Source organism: Raphanus sativus, chromosome 5 (genome assembly GCF_000801105.2).
Source record: "Raphanus sativus cultivar WK10039 chromosome 5, ASM80110v3, whole genome shotgun sequence".
NCBI lineage: Eukaryota > Viridiplantae > Streptophyta > Magnoliopsida > Brassicales > Brassicaceae > Raphanus > Raphanus sativus.
The window spans coordinates 25274382-25289154 of NC_079515.1; the positions used below are offsets into that span (position 1 = coordinate 25274382).

At 32.4% G+C, this 14773-nt stretch overlaps 2 protein-coding genes across 2 annotated transcripts; one reads left to right on the plus strand and one right to left on the minus strand.

The window, feature by feature from the left end:
• Window positions 1–6138: 6138 nt before the first annotated feature.
• On the plus strand, window positions 6139–8011 carry LOC108856299 (uncharacterized). The gene is made up of 2 exons (XM_018630067.2): window positions 6139–6576; window positions 6987–8011. The coding sequence occupies exons 1-2, from the start codon at window positions 6178–6180 to the stop codon at window positions 7986–7988; spliced, it is 1401 nt and encodes a 466-aa protein (XP_018485569.1). The 5' UTR covers window positions 6139–6177; the 3' UTR covers window positions 7989–8011.
• LOC108856300 (transcription factor MYB25) lies at window positions 8012–9961 on the minus strand. Its single transcript, XM_018630068.2, has 2 exons — window positions 9562–9961; window positions 8012–9054 (listed from the first exon to the last, which is right to left on the minus strand). The coding sequence occupies exons 1-2, from the start codon at window positions 9851–9853 to the stop codon at window positions 8207–8209; spliced, it is 1140 nt and encodes a 379-aa protein (XP_018485570.2). The 5' UTR covers window positions 9854–9961; the 3' UTR covers window positions 8012–8206.
• Between the last annotated feature and the right edge of the window lie 4812 nt (window positions 9962–14773).

A 14773-nucleotide genomic window follows, 5' to 3' on the forward strand; every position in this document is an offset into this window, starting at 1 on the left:
TAAATACTAAACCTCCAATTCTAAACTCTAAACCCAAAATCTTCAACTCTAAACCCTAAACCCTAAACTATATATCCTAAATTCAATATCCTAAACCCTAAACCCTAAAGTCTAAACTATAAACCCTAAATCCTCAACTCTAAACCCTAAATCCTCAACTCTAAACCCTAAACTATATACCTTAAATCCTAAAACATTAAATTTAAACCCTAAATCCTAAACCTTCAATTCTAAACCCTTTATTAAAAGTAGTGGTAAAAGTGGTTAGTGTAAACATGAAAAGTGGTACTATGAAAATGGTATTTTTGGCAATTTCTCTTAAAATATAAAGGTGATTATAGAATGCCATTGGAGATGTCTTTAGCTCTTAACATGGTTTAGGGAAAAAAAACAGTTCAAAACTGGAGATATCTAGTTTTACAAAAAAAAAAAAACTGGAGATATCTAAAGCACATATTCCAAATTTAAACTTGAACGGCAGGCACTGATACAAAGAGTACAAAAATCTAGAAGCTATTAATTCAACTCGATCAATTGTACGTGCATGGACTATAAAGGAATTTACAATATTTATATAAAGTATAATCACCTTTTTTTTAAAAGAAGTATAGTCCCCTTTTAATCTGTCTTTTTCGTTTATCAATTAAAGTTTTAGTACAAGTTCTTGGAAATAAAATCATGGTCTCCTCCCGAGGCCAGGTATCTTCGACATTGTGTGGTTTGCTAATTTATATCAAGAACCATAGGTCGTTTTAAACTGTTATGAAATATAGATTGGTAACCCCGTGGTAAGTAAAGCTTTCTCTCTTTACAAAAGTGCTCTGACTTCTCACTAGAGTTCTTTTGCCGAAAAAGTGATTTCGGCCGACGGTTTAGGCTCTCTCAGCCACCGCCAGCCCGGCTTCTGTAGTTTTTCTTTTCTTTTTTTCTTTTTCTTTCGTCTTGCATGTACATCTGGGAGGGAGAGGATCGTGTGGATTTCTCCTGTCTCGTTTAGTTTAGGTCTTTTTGACTCTGGGGCGTGGAGGCACCTTTTGCTCCGGCGCCGTCGGCTTTTGATCCCGGGGAGTGAAGGTTGTTATCCTTGCGCCGCTGGCTTCTATGTGTGTAACTATAGCTTGGGTCGTGTCTCTTGTGTTGTCGGGTTGATTCTCTTGGCTGAGCTCTCGAATTGATCGAGGATGCTCTCCGATGATGATGTCGCGAAAGGCGAGGAAGACAAACAAGATGGAGGTGTTGGTTGAATCCCGTGATTGGCGTCTTGAATGCACCGGATGAGATTTCGATGTGGATCGATGGAAGCTCTCTGTGGAAGGTGCTTAGGCGTAAACGGTGGTGGTGGATACTTGGTGACTCCCGGCGATATGCCGACTCTCTTCTCCGGCGTCGGGAAAGACTGGTTTCAGATGACGACACGTGTGCCTCGGTGTTGAGGTTGAAACACGTGTTTAGATACGTTGTATGTGGGGTGGTGATCCCTTTCGGGCCCTGTTGGGCTTTGTTTTATTTCATTTTAGTTTTAGTTTCGGTTGGTAGACCTGTTTGGCTTTAGTTATAATGACTTTTTGGGCTTGGTCTCGTTTGGGTCTGACCCAGTTAATATAATAATATGTTAGATGGCAAAAAAAAAAAAACTGTTATGAAATATTGATAGCAAATTTACATAACAAATCTTCAATATAGGCAGCTTTTAAAAGATCAAACCAATATTTTTGAAAACCGACTAGTGTTAGCGAGAAAGTACGACAAACAATCCTCAAATCTCTTAGTATGCCAATTAGAAAATAAATCAATTTGGATTTGGTAATCCCTTTTCCTCAATTTGGTAAATTGACTTAACTGATAGATTTTGTAACTTATATCTATACCCATTCTCTTGCAACATAAATATATACTACTCCCCTAGAGTCTTTGACCGGATCCCCCTTCCAAAACAGTATTTAACCATATATTGTAATGAAGTTGCATTATTTTACTTATAGACATTGAACTATTGTAACAACCTCACACGTAGAATCTTTAAGATATGATGATCAGGTCTAGATTTTGATTCGGATTTTCAATATTTGTGTGAATTGTTCTGGTATCGAGAAGTGATCTTAATTTATTCTACCACTGAGTTGTGCAGACAAATTTCATATCTGCAAAAAGATCCCAACAGCGTGCATGTCATTATTAATCATCACTAATAATGCAAGATATAGTATACGATACATTGCTCTTGTGGAAAAGAATCAAAAATATTGTTAAGATCATATTATATAGATTGAACTCAATTGATGCATGATGAATGCAACTAATAGACACAAACATTTATATATTCGTTATAAATTAGAAAATGGTAGTATTGATTTGTTAATGTAACCGGAACGGTAAGCAAATCAAAATTAAAGGGAAATATTAATAGTCGGTCTGATGCAACGCCGTCAGCCACGTTCGGCCGACAATTCATTTCCCAATCAAAGTGTCGTCTCTTCATTATCCATTTCTCATCGTTTTCTGCAAATACTATTTTTAGGTCAATTCTAATTAACATACGAAATTATGTATAGTTAATAATTAATCTCATCTCTTACGACCTAGAAATCATGTCCCTTGTGTATCGCTTTATGATGATCACATGTCTTAGGGAACACAATTTACCAAGTTATAAAAAAAAAATTAGCAGAAAAAAGAAGAAGTTATAGAATATTTAGATACTTCGCATCACGTTAGCTTTCGTTTTGTTCTGACTCGATCACGCTATCGTTTTTCATTAACAACGTAAAAAAGATTTTAAACTTCTTTACACGTAATATGGACATATGGTCACTGATAAAATTTAAGCAGACTAATTCTTATCATGAACGTTTAAACATACATTAATACCAAAAATCAAAAAATGGTTATTTTGTGAACTATTTTTTGTACCCTATATACATATATATGTATGTATATACATTTGTTAACAGTGACATTGTTTAAAGCTTACGAACCATAAAATAAATATCTTATATAACTTTGCTCAATTCATTGACAATACTAACTAATTCATACACAAAACCGATATTCATTGAATCTTATACAGTACATAATGAGAAAACATTGCACTTAGAAGTCAAAAGAAGAAGCGGATAAAAGGAGACGCATGATCTTTGCCAAATCAACCATTCTTGGTTTCCACTTCAAAAAGTTTAATATAAAAGTAAAGTCGTAGTTAGTTTCTTTAACAGATATAATACGAAAACGGTGAAACTTTCAGATTTTTAATCGAGAATCAGTTTTGAAAATTCTAAACTTAATTAAAATAATATTCTGTACAAATAATATTTGTATTCAAAGTATAACACCCTTGTATTATTTTACGGGACAAGGGAAAGATAGCGCCGTTGACAAAAATATATATTATGAGCCAATTAAGCTAGACAATTAAAAAAGAATGAGATTTCACATTGACTTTTTCTGATTAATAAAATAAATTATGGTTAGTTTATTCGGCGAGATACCAAACATCAATCAAAAGGAAAATCAAACACTAAAACTACGACTAATCAAACGTTAACCTTAATGTTTGTCGTAAAAGTCATTAGATGTGATAGACACATATAACTGCACCAACTGGCAATTGACACTCATACCACATTGCCTATGTAACAATGTCAATAATATTGCAGCAAAGTAAAGCAGTGGTTTAAATACTTGTTGAAATTTCCACGCGTTAGTTTAATCAGTCGAATTAATTATTTATGAACTAAAAGTAAAACAACCGTTGAATATACAGTATATGACTTAACCTTTCAATCTGCGTTTACATTGGCGCCGTATATTGAGCACGACTATCCCCTATACTATACTTGAGAAGTGATTTGTACATATGTCATCACTACAATTACTCTCAACAAAAAATGATGACATGGCTTAAAAGAAATATGACATGACATCGATCTAATGTGACATGTAAAATTTTCTATATTAAGATTTATGTTTTTGGTAAAAAATTTAAATATGGTAATAACTATTTTCTATATATGAATTCATATTTTTGGCAAAGTTTTGTAATATAATAATAACTAATAAATTTTATATCAAAAATATTATTTTTCTACAAGTATCCATTTTGGTAAGATTTAGAAATATGGTAATATTAATAACTTTTCTATATTATCAAAATAATATAATTATATATAAAAATAATAAGTACGAATTTAATTTTTCATCAATTTATGAATCATATTTTTATCAAAATAAGTGTAGTTATAATTATATATTTATCAACTTATATATGTTATTTATATTAATGTATATATTTTTAGAACTAATTTAAAATAAAATTAACTGAATAAAATATAATATGAACAAAATAACTCTTTAAGTTTTTAGTTATTATTATTACAATTTAAATAAAATAAAATTAAAAAGTTAAAGTAAACTTGAATAAATAAAACTAGAAAATTACATTATGGCTAATAAATTTTCAATTTAAATACTGAAAATTGAATTTTTTTTTATATTTTCCCCTAGACTATATTTGAGAAGTGATTTGTACATGTATCATCACTACAATTACTCTCAACAAAAAATGATGACATGACTTAAAAGAAATATGATATGACATCGATCTAATGTGACATGTAATATTTTCTATATTAAGATTTATGTTTTTGGTAAAATTTCTTAAGTATGGTAATAACTATTTTCTATATATGAATTCGTATTTTTGGCAAACTTTCGTAATATAGTAATAACTAATAAATTTTATATCAAAATATTATTTTTCTACAAGTATCTATCTTGGTAAGATTTTAGAAATATGGTAGTACTAATAACTTTTCTATATTATTAAAATAATATATTATATATATAAATAATAAGTACGAATTTAATTTTTTCATCAATTTATGAATCATATTTTTATTATCAAAATAAGTGTAGTTATAATTATATATTTATCAACTTATATATGTTATTTATATTAATGTATATATTTTTAGAACTAATTTAAAATAAAAGTTAACCAAATAAAATATAATATGAATAAAATAACTCTTTAAGTTTTTAGTTATTATTATTACAATTTAAAAATTAAAAAGTTAAAGTAAACTTGAATAAATAAAACTAGAAAAATTACATAATGGCTAATAAATTTTCAATTTAAATACTGAAAATTGAAATTTTTTTTATATAAAAATATTTTTAAAATTTTTATATCTGCGCATGGCGCAGGGAAACTCCTAGTATAACAATAAATAAACAAATCGATCTATTACGCTGAATTGCACCAAAGGACAAAAAATCCTTTAGACCAATTAAAAGCTCAACATAACTTTTAACCTATTTTCTAGTCAATAATGCATTGTTAAGCGGAAAGGACAAACCTCAAATGTATATAGACTTATTCTTAGGATCACCAACCAATATGATTGTGTCATTTAAGATTCAATATCTTTTTAAAAAGGAAACAAAATATTATCGAATTATATTATACTTTCAAAATAAAAATTATACTAATCACAAAAACAAAACTTTTTAATCTAAAACAAATATTTTCAAAAAATATTTTTAACGCTCCCAACAAACATTAAATCTTAGACTTTTGGATAAACTTTAAATTTTAAGATTTATCCAAGAATTTCGGATTTATCCAAGAGTTTAGGGTTTACCCAAAGGTTTAGGGTTTAGGATTATGATTTAGGGTATAGTTTTTTGTTGATTGTGTTATAAATAGTTTTCTTTTAAATTAAAGTTTTATAATTTATCCAAAAGTTTACTAAAGGATTTAGGGTTTAACATTTAGAGATTAGTGTTTTTCTGTGGTATTAATTTTTTTTTGAAAAAAATACTTATTTTTTTGCATTTAGTATTATTTTATTTATTTTTACTTTATTTTTTATTTTTAAAACGTAATATAATTTGGCAATATTTTGTTTCCTTTTTTAAAAAATGTCAAATTTGAAATAACTAAATTCTATTGGTTGGTGAACCTAGAGGTTCATCCCAGGGAGTGAACTCAAGAAAATGTATTTCTCTTCCTTTTAAGTGGAAATTTATATTACTTTATGTTAATATTAAATTGTCATAGAGAGCAAAGGGGAACATGAAGCGTGCGAACACGACAATACACAAATAGCATCAGATCGGCTTCGGTCGGTTGGTCATCTCTATTCTCTAATAATATTTTCACATATATAACCCCCACCCATGAGCTTAGGCCATTCAATCTCTCATAACATACTAAACCTTCTATTTACTTCCTTCATTTCAAGTTTTGTTATAACTTATAAGAGTGGAAACATGAGAACGCTTTGTCCTAACTTCGACAGAGAAGACGGTTTAGAGACGGTGTTGGAAGTTCCGATGCCGGAGGAGTTGTTTTGTTCCGAGAACAGCAAGACCGGCGCTTGGCGAAGTGTCAAGTCTAGTTTGCTCCGGTCACCGCCGGATAACAATAGTAGCCTCGCCACTCTATTCGGTGGCCGTGACGCTCAGATTCAGATGCTTCTTGGAATCATAGGAGCTCCGTTGATCCCTCTTCCTGTCTCCTCCGATCACGACGTTCTTGATTCTCCCATCTCCAAACTCATCAAGAACCAATCTATTGTAAGCAAACAAAGATTCTCATTTAAACCTATTTTGTGAAAAAAAAAATTAGGGTTTAGTTGTTTGTTTGCCTCTATGTTTCTAACTTCAGCAAGATATTTTTTCTAAGTCAAATTGGTATTGTAAATTTACTTCATGTGTAGCTAAAAAAAGAAAAACTATTTTTTTGCGCTAAATACATAAATATACACATAATAGAAAGGCTGAAAACAAACGGAATAATTTGGTTGTATTTGGGGTTTGTAATTACATTTTTGCAAAATTATTTTATTTAAAAATTGAACATAATTTATTTGCTTAATAAGTCTTCATTGAAAATTATTTTCATAAATGTAAATGCATAAAATTAGGATTGACTTGAATGACAAGTTATCTTATACTACTTTTGCTCTGTTTTTGGGTTATAATAGGAAGCAGCCATGGCAAAGTACATAGTGAAGCAATACGCTGCAGCAGCTGGAGGAGAGACGGCATTAGCTGGAGTAGGGAGCATGTACGCGATGGGGAAGGTTAAAATGGGAGTGACAGAGTTCTGCGCAGCGAAAACGCTAATTGGAAAGAGGAAGAAGAAAATGGTAAAGATCAGGAACGTGAACAACGGAAACGGAGGAGAGATGGGTGGTTTCGTGTTATGGAAGAAAGGCTCGAGTCAGTGGAATTTAGAGCTTGTGGTTTCCGGTTGTAAAGTCAGTGCTGGTTGTGATGGTAACGTGGCTTGGAAGCAAAGTCCTTGGCTAGAACATTCTCAAGCTTCTAATGAACCTTCTGGTCCACTTAGAAGGTTTCTCCAAGGGCTTGATCCAAAAACAACAGCAAATATGTTTGCTGGATCGGTTTGCGTGGGGGAGAAAGCGGTTAACGACGAAGAATGCTTCGTGCTTAAGCTTGAAACACAGCCTTCAGGGCTTAAATCAAGAAGCAAGAGAGGCATGGAGACGGTGAAGCATACCGTGTGGGGTTGTTTTAGTCAAAGAACAGGACTTTTGGTCCAACTAGAAGACACTTATCTTGTAAGGATCAAGACTGGTCCTGAAGAAGAAGATGTAGTCTTGTGGGAGACCACCTCCGAGACAATGATCCAAGATTACAAGAGCGTTGATGGGATTCAGATAGCTCATAAAGGAAGAACATGTGTCTCATTGTTGAGGCTTGATGAGAGCTTAGAGAGTCATTCAAAGACTACAATGGAAGAGAGTTGGGAGATTGAAGAAGTGGGTTTTAATGTGAAGGGTTTGTCTTCTGATTTCTTCTTACCGCCAGGTGACTTGTGTCTCAAGGAAACTGAAGAAAGTGAGTTTAGTTTTGGAGACTATACTAGTCCTATGATGATTCCATTGAAGGTTAGCACAGCTTCATGGAATCTCAAGTCCTCTAAAGTCAGAGCTATTGAAGATTTTGGAGATTCTGAATGATTAAAAGATGAAGACGTTTCAAGAATATTTTTTTAAAAATTGTAAATTGATCTTCATACTCTGTTTTGTAAATACTTATATATGTAAAAAAAAAAGTAAGGAGAAAAGTGCTTGTAAAATGACATTATCAGGAATATATAGCAAGCCTTCTTCCTTCTCTTTTGCAATCTCTCTTTAATCAACTCCGAATCAAAATGTCAGAAAAAAACATCTGAGGTTCAGCTTCTTGCACAGAAGAAATGTTGTCTAGGCATCATTCCAGAAAATTTGATTCGAGGATCATTAAAACTGATATGATCCATCTTCAAACTCTGTTCTGCTTCTCTGACAATGGTATTGTCAAGACCACTCTTTATCCACGCAATGTTGTTCAAATCAGTCGCTATAGATATAAGTTCTTGGTTGAAAACTGGACAAGGCTCTTCATAATCCACAAACTCAGCCCCCAACACCGACTTACCGGACTCAGCTGGATGAGTAGAGCAACCGTGACCACACTTGGAAGGTATGTTAGGTTCGCCGCAAAGAGACTGTAGAAATTTACCAGCTAATGAATCAGGCTTGGCCGCTTGAATCAACGGTCCCTCGCATGGAACCACATTGTGATCCCTGTACCCATTTCTCTGGCTTGTTGGGTTATACACCCTGAAGGCGCCAGCACGAGCCACCGGGCGAAACACAGGAATGCTACTCTCTTCTATATGATCAACACGTTCTTGAGGTTCATTGGGTGGTGGTGCATCATCCATTGTAACATCAACAACTTGTGTGGTGGGCTCATCATACATTGCAGCATCAACAACCTGTGGAGCCTCTGGTGGTGAAATGATCTCTTCTTGAGGCAATCCTTGTTCCACATTTTCGTTCTTGATGTAAGCAGTGGTAACTTGATTAGCCGCCATGCACTGACTGTTATTCTTCCAAAGATCCGAGTACTTGCGTCTAAGCGTTGAGTTCCAGTGGTTCTTGATAGCGTTATCTGTTCTCCCTGGTAACAATTTCGCAATCACCGCCCATTTGTTACCGTGAATGGCGTGCGCAGAGATGATCATACGATCTTCCTCATCTGCAGCAGAGATCAAAACACAAAGAAAAGCATCAATTTCAAGAAGCCAAAACCTAAAAGAATTATACAAACATTTCTTGTTCATCTTTTGTATGCTTCATAGCAACAAAGAGACTATCTATATACATGTGACATAGGTAAGAAGAGACTTTTCAAGATTTATAGCTTTACATTTACACAGAGCCTGCCCTGAAATTTTCCGGACTATACACGATTTATTAATTATTCAAGTAAAAATATTTTTTTTCTTCAAAAAATTCAGAGACTACAACGCTCAGCACCGGTTCGGATTTTGATCCGAACCGGTGGTCCTGCATTTACACTAAATTGCATCAGAACAACAAAACCATCAAACAAAACTCTCAATCTCTCTAACCTTCAGAAAAACACACACACATGAAACAAAACATCATCATCATAGAATCAATCAATAACAAACAGGAATCTGATTTAGAGATGTTAAACCGGAACGAAACCGAAGGGGTTTTGATTTTTGGACTAACTAACCAGAGAATGGTTTACGCTTAAGACAAGGGTCAAGCTGATTACACCAACGCAATCGACACGATTTGCCTGAACGGCCAGGGATACCGCGTGCGATCAAACTCCAGTTCCTCGGACCTAACTTGCTCACGAGCTTCGTGAGGACCGCGTCTTCCTCCGTCGACCAAGGTCCTTTCACTTTGCTCTTCATCTCGTAACCACCACCACCACCACCGCTTGAGTCTCCCGCAGTGATGATTACTTCATCGGAATCGGCGGCGGATGATGCGAAAGGTAACGGCACCGATCGATCCATTTTTCTCTTTGGATTTGAATTGAATTTCGAAAAAAAAGAGAATAATTGAATTTTGAGGGGGGTCTGTAACCTGCTGCTCTTTTCTCTCTTTAACTGCTTTTAGTGGGGAGAGGTTTTTATTATTGAAGGAGCAAGACTCTTGTTCGGTATTTTCTGCTGCTAATTTACCATTTTGCCCTTTCCGATTTTTCTGTAACGCCCCAGTCTGTTATGTGAGTCATCATTAAGTCATAGACGAATAGACGACAAAGAAAAAAAAATCCACTTTTTCAATATTCTTCAGTTCACACCTTTTCGTTTTTTTTTAGATTAAAAAGTAAATGATTAATTTTTCTTTTCGATATAGGTCCGATCTTTCATCTTTGCAAGTGATACGTTTGAACATGAAACTGAAAACAAAATTATAGTATAAGGATTATATGTTAATTTTAAAAGAGATTCGTTTGAAGTTTTTTTTTCTTATAAATGATCCAACGTTTAATTGGAAAGTGCACTGAAATGCTTGATTGGAGCTTGAAAACTATTATTGGAAGCTGCATGTTGCATAGTACCTCTTGTAGCTATGACTAGGCCCGTCTTAAAAGCCCATCTTAAAGTAAGGTAGATCGAATAGAGGCCCAATTGTGACTTTTGGGCTTTACTGATTACATATGCGTTCTTTTTTTTACTTGTCTTTTGTGTTTCTCAATGGTTGGCTAAATTGTCTTCAAAAGTTATTCTGAGATTACACCTAGTTAACCTTCTATAACTTAAAAAGTTTAGATGCCTATAATACATTAAACTTTTTGATGCCACTAAACACATCAATTTTGGGGCATAAAGCTAGTGTTTCAAGAACTTTACTCCCAGAACAACCCTGCTGACTTCCGTCTTTTCTAGAAGAGTAGAACTAGTAAAAATATATCCACATTTTTATTAAACAATTTCTCTATTTTTTTCTCTGTTAAAGCAAGAAACTCTTTTTTTTTGGTCAAAAAGCAAGAAACTCTTTATGTTACTGTTCTTCCTTTGTCCATTGTTTCTTTCAAACACGCGTAAATCCGTATAAATCATCGTTATTAGCCTTTCAATATAGCTCCACTAGGCTTCACCATCAAATTAAAAATCCTTAAAATATAATCAAATTACCAAACAAAGCACAATTAGTTTGGTACATGTAAGTTAGTCGTACCTCGTGGGTTAGCACTAGGAAAATGAACGCGACGTCTGATGGAGACTTCTAATCGACGCATTCACAATTGTGACGACAAAAGTGATAACGACAGTCTCGAAATTTTGTGCTTTATGTTTTCGGGATTTTAAAATTAATCATCAAATTTTAAACGGTTTAAAATATATATATTGAGTAATCTAGATATAGTTTTGATTAGTAACCTTTGTTGTTTTATTATCACATCACTTTTTAGTTTAGTTTATCGGTTTATTTGGTAAGTTACGTAATATACAAGTCAATGGTTTGAAATTAGACAGAAGAGAAAACGACACGACCATCGAGTCCTACACACTCTTGCCCTAAAATTAGGACAACCGAATTCGGGAAGACAGTGACTTTGTCTTCTTTTTATTATACACTTAGTTAATGTTGCCATGTGGTATTAAGTCCTTATCAACTCTTGACACTTGAGTTTAGGTTCGAATCGTTTGGACTTTTGAAATAAAGAAAGAGTAAATGTTTACTCGTGATATGACGCTAAGCTCCACAACCAAAGAGATTGATCATGTAAGTAAAACTGCACCTCTCTGTTAATTACAAAATATATGTCCAGTCTCAACAATAGAATTCGTACCTTATTAATATTAGTGTAACGTGTTAGCAAATTTGTGGATTATTCGTCCCACATGGATTTCCATGTAAAACATAATAAATTTTGAAAAAGTATATATATATATATATAGTTTGAGGAGTTGAATAAAGTTGATATCGTTATTAGAAAGTAAATAAAAAATGGTTAACGAAGAGTTATCGGTCATTATGCTTGATTGCTTCCATCTCGAGTCAGTCTCGTGTCTCCATCATCCATTTGCTATGTTCAACGGGAAATTTATTTTTCAATCCAGGCATGCAAGGCCCCATTACATCACTCCTCCTCCAGCAATTCAAACATTCTTAGAAACAGTTTTCAGTTGTTCTCAAAACACATTAGTTAAGTTCTTCAAAGTTGATTTTAACTTTTAGAGTGTTCCTTCGGATGTGGGCTTTAGGACCATAAGTGAAGCTTTCTCTATGAATTTCTTTTCTTCTCAGCCATCTCTATCATATATTACGTTTTAAGTTATTCTCGTCTTTCATTTTACCATCAAATTTCTCTTTGCTTATTTCGACTTAGCCCTTTGTATTTTTAATTTGTTAAAAAAAGTAAATCAAGAAATGGTCCCCGTCGAATTCTTAAGTATCTTTGAATGATACATTTAATATCGTCATTCCGTTTCTGACCAAAGTTTTCCCTCATTTCTTTTCTAACAATCACACATCGAGGTCCATATATGTCTGCATTTATAATATCTATATGTATTATATCTTTAACAAAAAAAAGAATAATATTTATATGTATTGCATGTAGTATATATATTATCGCTGTCAGTAAACAGTTTGATGATGGTCACTAATACTCATCTTGACATCCATGTATCATATATTAACCTTTATAATATCATATTGGCATGTAACCTAATTCTTCTGACCAAACTGATACAAGATATCCCTAATTGAAGTATGGAGTGGAGTGAGTCGAGGTATATGCAATCTACCTTGTAAATTAACACGAATTTTTGAAAGCCTTTAAGGAAAACAAAAATTAACACGAGTTAAGAATTGGAAGGTGGAAGAATTGATGTAGCAAGTAGGTCCATGAGAGTTGGTGCCGTCCTATTCAAATTGTCTCCGCTCAAAACTTTTCAACATAGATAACCAAGTAGTGGTAAGAAGAGAATTTGGTATAAACGTATAATTTGTCAGTCATGAGTTTAATTCCTGCCAAGAGTTAAGTTGTCATTTGCTTGATTAGACGATATGGGATAATGTTTTAGATCTTGTTTAGAAAATCCAGAATTAGGCTATTCTTCGGTATCAATCTTTTGAAGAATTATTTGGACATCATACCTACAATTATGAAAAAAAAAATCAACATAGATCTGCTCACTGCTCAATTTTTTTTCAGTTTAACTGCATAAAGGAAACCAAGTTTATACATGGAACAGGAGCTAGGTGCATGGTCTATCAAGAAAGTCACCAAAACAAAACTTAGTTTTTTATTTTTAAAAAATCTTAGTTTTCTATTTGTTTAAAATATATATAATTCAATTAAAATTCATTTTGAATAGGAACGGTTTCTAGATTGTTCAGCTGCCTGGAAACTAATTGAACTGATTAGGTAACATAGTAATCAGGATGTTGGTCGATACTGTGGATCAATCAAAACCGAACATACTTTTTCAATCTATACAAAGTTTATAAGTACATTTGAGAAACTAATCTAAAATCCGACTAAAATATCTTCTAGTTTAATTTTTGTTTTGGGTATAAAATGAGTTAGCCAAAACTAACAAAACTACTATTAATCCAAATGTGTTATCCAACAAACAAATTCAAGCTTATAAACACCCAATATATGTATATATATATATGTTGAAATATATAAAATTTAATGAGTCATGACATGGTGATCAGTAGCCCTGGACATTCGGTTCTCAGTTCGGTTTCGATTTTTTTTTTTTGGTTCTAAAAATTTAAAATCCGTTCGAATATTTAGAAATTTCAGTTCAATTTCAGTTCGATTATTTCTGTTTTTTTTTTATGTTTCGAAATCGGTTCAAGTAACAAAGTTGGTAACTAGCTAATTAGCTAATATCCAAGATAATTTTGGATTCCATTAAGTTCCGTTTTTTTGTTTGTTCAGGTTAAGTCTGAGAATTCGAGTTTTCAGATTAAATATCATAGTTTGAGTTTTTATAAAAAATTGGATAATTCAGATAATTTTAAATATTTTAGATAAAATGTATTTTAGTAATTTTTAGGAATTTTGGTTTATAAATTATTTATTTTAAAAGTAATTATAGTTAAAACTTATAAGTATGGAAATTATATTATAAAAAATCTGTTATCGGTTCAGTTTCAATTTTTTGTTCTAGAAATGTAGGATATGCTTGGGTAATTTATAAATTTGTAATTAATACAAAAGTATACAAACCACATTATATATTTGTAATTTTAAATATTACATATATAGCTATTAGTTTATTACAAATTTGAAAAAATATTGTTGTATATTAGTTTATTAGTTGTGATAGTAAAAGCTGTCTGATAATATAAAAACAACTTCAAACCAATTAATATTTTAACTCTTTCAAACTTCTCAAATATAAATACATGTATATATATATATATATTCTAAATTAGAATCACATTTTACTATCATTACATTTCTCTATCAATACTTATCATCCTAATTATATAAAACAACTAATAAAAATATAACATGGAACACTTATTAAAATTTATATATTTTGTGAAAATATATTTAAAAAGAGTTAATCCCGTCTTTTTAAAGGGCGAGTCGAAATCTAATTAATATTAAAATCCGAACTGGACCTCATATTTTGGTTGGGTTTGATTATTCAGTTATCGGTAAATGTGTCCAAACCTAGTTATCAGTGCAAAATTAAGAAATGGAAAGAACGACAAAGAGGTGTGAAGAACTGGGGTTGGTGTCCAACAAAGAAGAGACACAAAATATTATGTTTCTCTACGTTGGGATCTTTTCTGTGACCCACTTTTGTTTAGCTGTCTTTTAGTATATCTCACTTCCATGGTACAACAACTACAAACCATGCATTCCCATTTTACCCTACCATATGCTCTACATCCATACGTGCGTCTCCAAATACATACACTTTATATGATATGATATTCATATGATCATA

Bases quoted from the DNA above. Each gene is read 5' to 3' on its own strand.
- LOC108856299 (XM_018630067.2), top strand. From the start codon at position 6,178: ATGAGCTTAGGCCATTCAATCTCTCATAACATACTAAACCTTCTATTT. The intron at 6,577-6,986 runs GTAAGCAAACAA...GGGTTATAATAG, and splicing joins TCATCAAGAACCAATCTATT to GAAGCAGCCATGGCAAAGTA.
- LOC108856300 (XM_018630068.2), bottom strand. From the start codon at position 9,853: ATGGATCGATCGGTGCCGTTACCTTTCGCATCATCCGCCGCCGATTCC. The intron at 9,055-9,561 runs GTTAGTTAGTCC...TCTCTGCTGCAG, and splicing joins TAAGCGTAAACCATTCTCTG to ATGAGGAAGATCGTATGATC.